Raw genomic sequence first — 1733 nt, forward strand, 5'->3', positions numbered from 1 at the left:
GGGAATTTAGAAACTGTCCATATGTCAAGACAGTATAGACTGGCGAGCTCTACAGGTAACTGAAGAAAATGTGAACGGTTGATTCTACTGAAGTTTTTATAATTACAGATAATGAAGACTTCGAGCATTTTTCAGGTCAACCTTTAAAGGATTTGTCATGAGAAGAAACATCCACCGTGCTAACACTTTTAAATGCATTTTTGTTCCGAAACATAACTTTCTATCGGTGATAGCGTATTGTAAGTCCTTTTTTTCGAGAAAGTACCATTTGATTAATGGCCTTATGTGTTACTCTCGTACTTCAATCGAAAATTAGCTCTGAGGAGTAGCATCTTCAAACAGGTTCATGCGGTTTACCACGTAAATAACAAATGGACTTTGTTGAACCTAGTCAACGATTGAAATAACTGCAAGTTCTTCTAGCTATTCTCTGGTGTGTATCGGAAAAATTATGGATCACATACTGGTTGATCACCTTACAACGGAAATGCGACTATCAAGAATCACAGCGAGAAATAAATCATTCTCTCGATATGCTTGCTCATTTCCATTTGTTAGCGAAAGAAAAGTATGTAATTTGGATGAAACCGTAGATGTCCACTATGCTCCAAAAGTCACTTCCAGCATCATATAACAAGAATCTCAGCCTCCAGAAATATTTGGGTGCAGCATTGGAGGTGGATCCGTTAGATACCGGTTTCATCATCTATTCTGAGCCGAGTGAGTGCTTTTTGTTTTTTTTCAGACGAGACAAACAAAAGGGTCATCAACATCCTCCTACCTTGTGCTTCCCTTGTTCTCTAAGCCATCATTATTTGTCAATATTCCTCCATCCAAATATGTGTTTCTATATAAGTAATTACTGATTTAAAGCATTGGAAATCACAAGGCAGAGAAAGCAACATTCAAACAGGATTGTCTTAATTTTACGCACATATAAGTAGCGAGCGCTTCCTTTGTTTCCCATCAATCCTGTTGAAGCAACACTCTACAGGTCTAAGACTAGGAATCCTGGAATTGATTTTGCTTTAAACTACAAAATTTTCCACAGAGCTTAAGCATGATGAGCCCCAAGAAGCTACTCAAGGTGGCAAGGAAGTGGGAAATATCAGCCGCTTCAAGCAGAAAAAGAATTGCCCTCGCTGGAGCTAGAGTGGAGTCGAATTCTAACTCATCAGTGGCAGAAAAGGGTCACTTCGTCATCTACACGGCTGATGGAAGCCGTTTCATGGTTCCTTTGCAATGTCTCAGCAGCAACATCTTTCAAGAGCTCTTCAAAATGTCCGAAGAAGAGTTTGGTTTGTCAAGTGATGGGCCAATCATCATGCCCTGTGATGCAGCTTCTATGGAGTACATAGTATTGCTCGTCCAAAGACGCATCGCCAAAGACATAGAAAAAGCTTTGCTCAACTCTATTGCATTCTTCAGATGCTCAGCTGCCTCTCTGCATAGCAAATATGCAGGAGGAGTTCTAGTTTGTGGTCAGTAAAGAAAAAAGCTGTGATGTGTTATATGTAAATTCCAACAAGTGTACATTTATACAGCAAGACCCGTGTAAACGAGAATCACATGTAAATTCGTATGCGGAGGGTCGATGTATGATGTTACAATGAAGATATGTACTTCATGCTTCCACGCTTCCAACCAGCTTTACAAAATTCAGTAATTTGGAACTAGCTACAATGGTGCATCTCTTTCACAGCATCACACTCATCTGTGTACGTCGTCTCAAT

General features: G+C 39.8%; 1 protein-coding gene across 1 annotated transcript; it reads left to right on the top strand.

Moving 5' to 3' along the window:
* Positions 1 to 1060: 1060 nt before the first annotated feature.
* LOC115681514 (auxin-responsive protein SAUR64-like) lies at positions 1061 to 1489 on the top strand. The gene has a single exon (XM_030605479.1). It carries the CDS (start codon positions 1061 to 1063, stop codon positions 1487 to 1489), a length of 429 nt encoding a protein of 142 aa, XP_030461339.1.
* Positions 1490 to 1733: the final 244 nt, after the last annotated feature.

The sequence above is a fragment of the Syzygium oleosum genome, unplaced genomic scaffold, assembly GCF_021117445.2.
Source record: "Syzygium oleosum isolate NSW1041296 unplaced genomic scaffold, Sole_v2.1 Sole_v2.02, whole genome shotgun sequence".
NCBI classification, from domain to species: Eukaryota; Viridiplantae; Streptophyta; class Magnoliopsida; order Myrtales; family Myrtaceae; genus Syzygium; species Syzygium oleosum.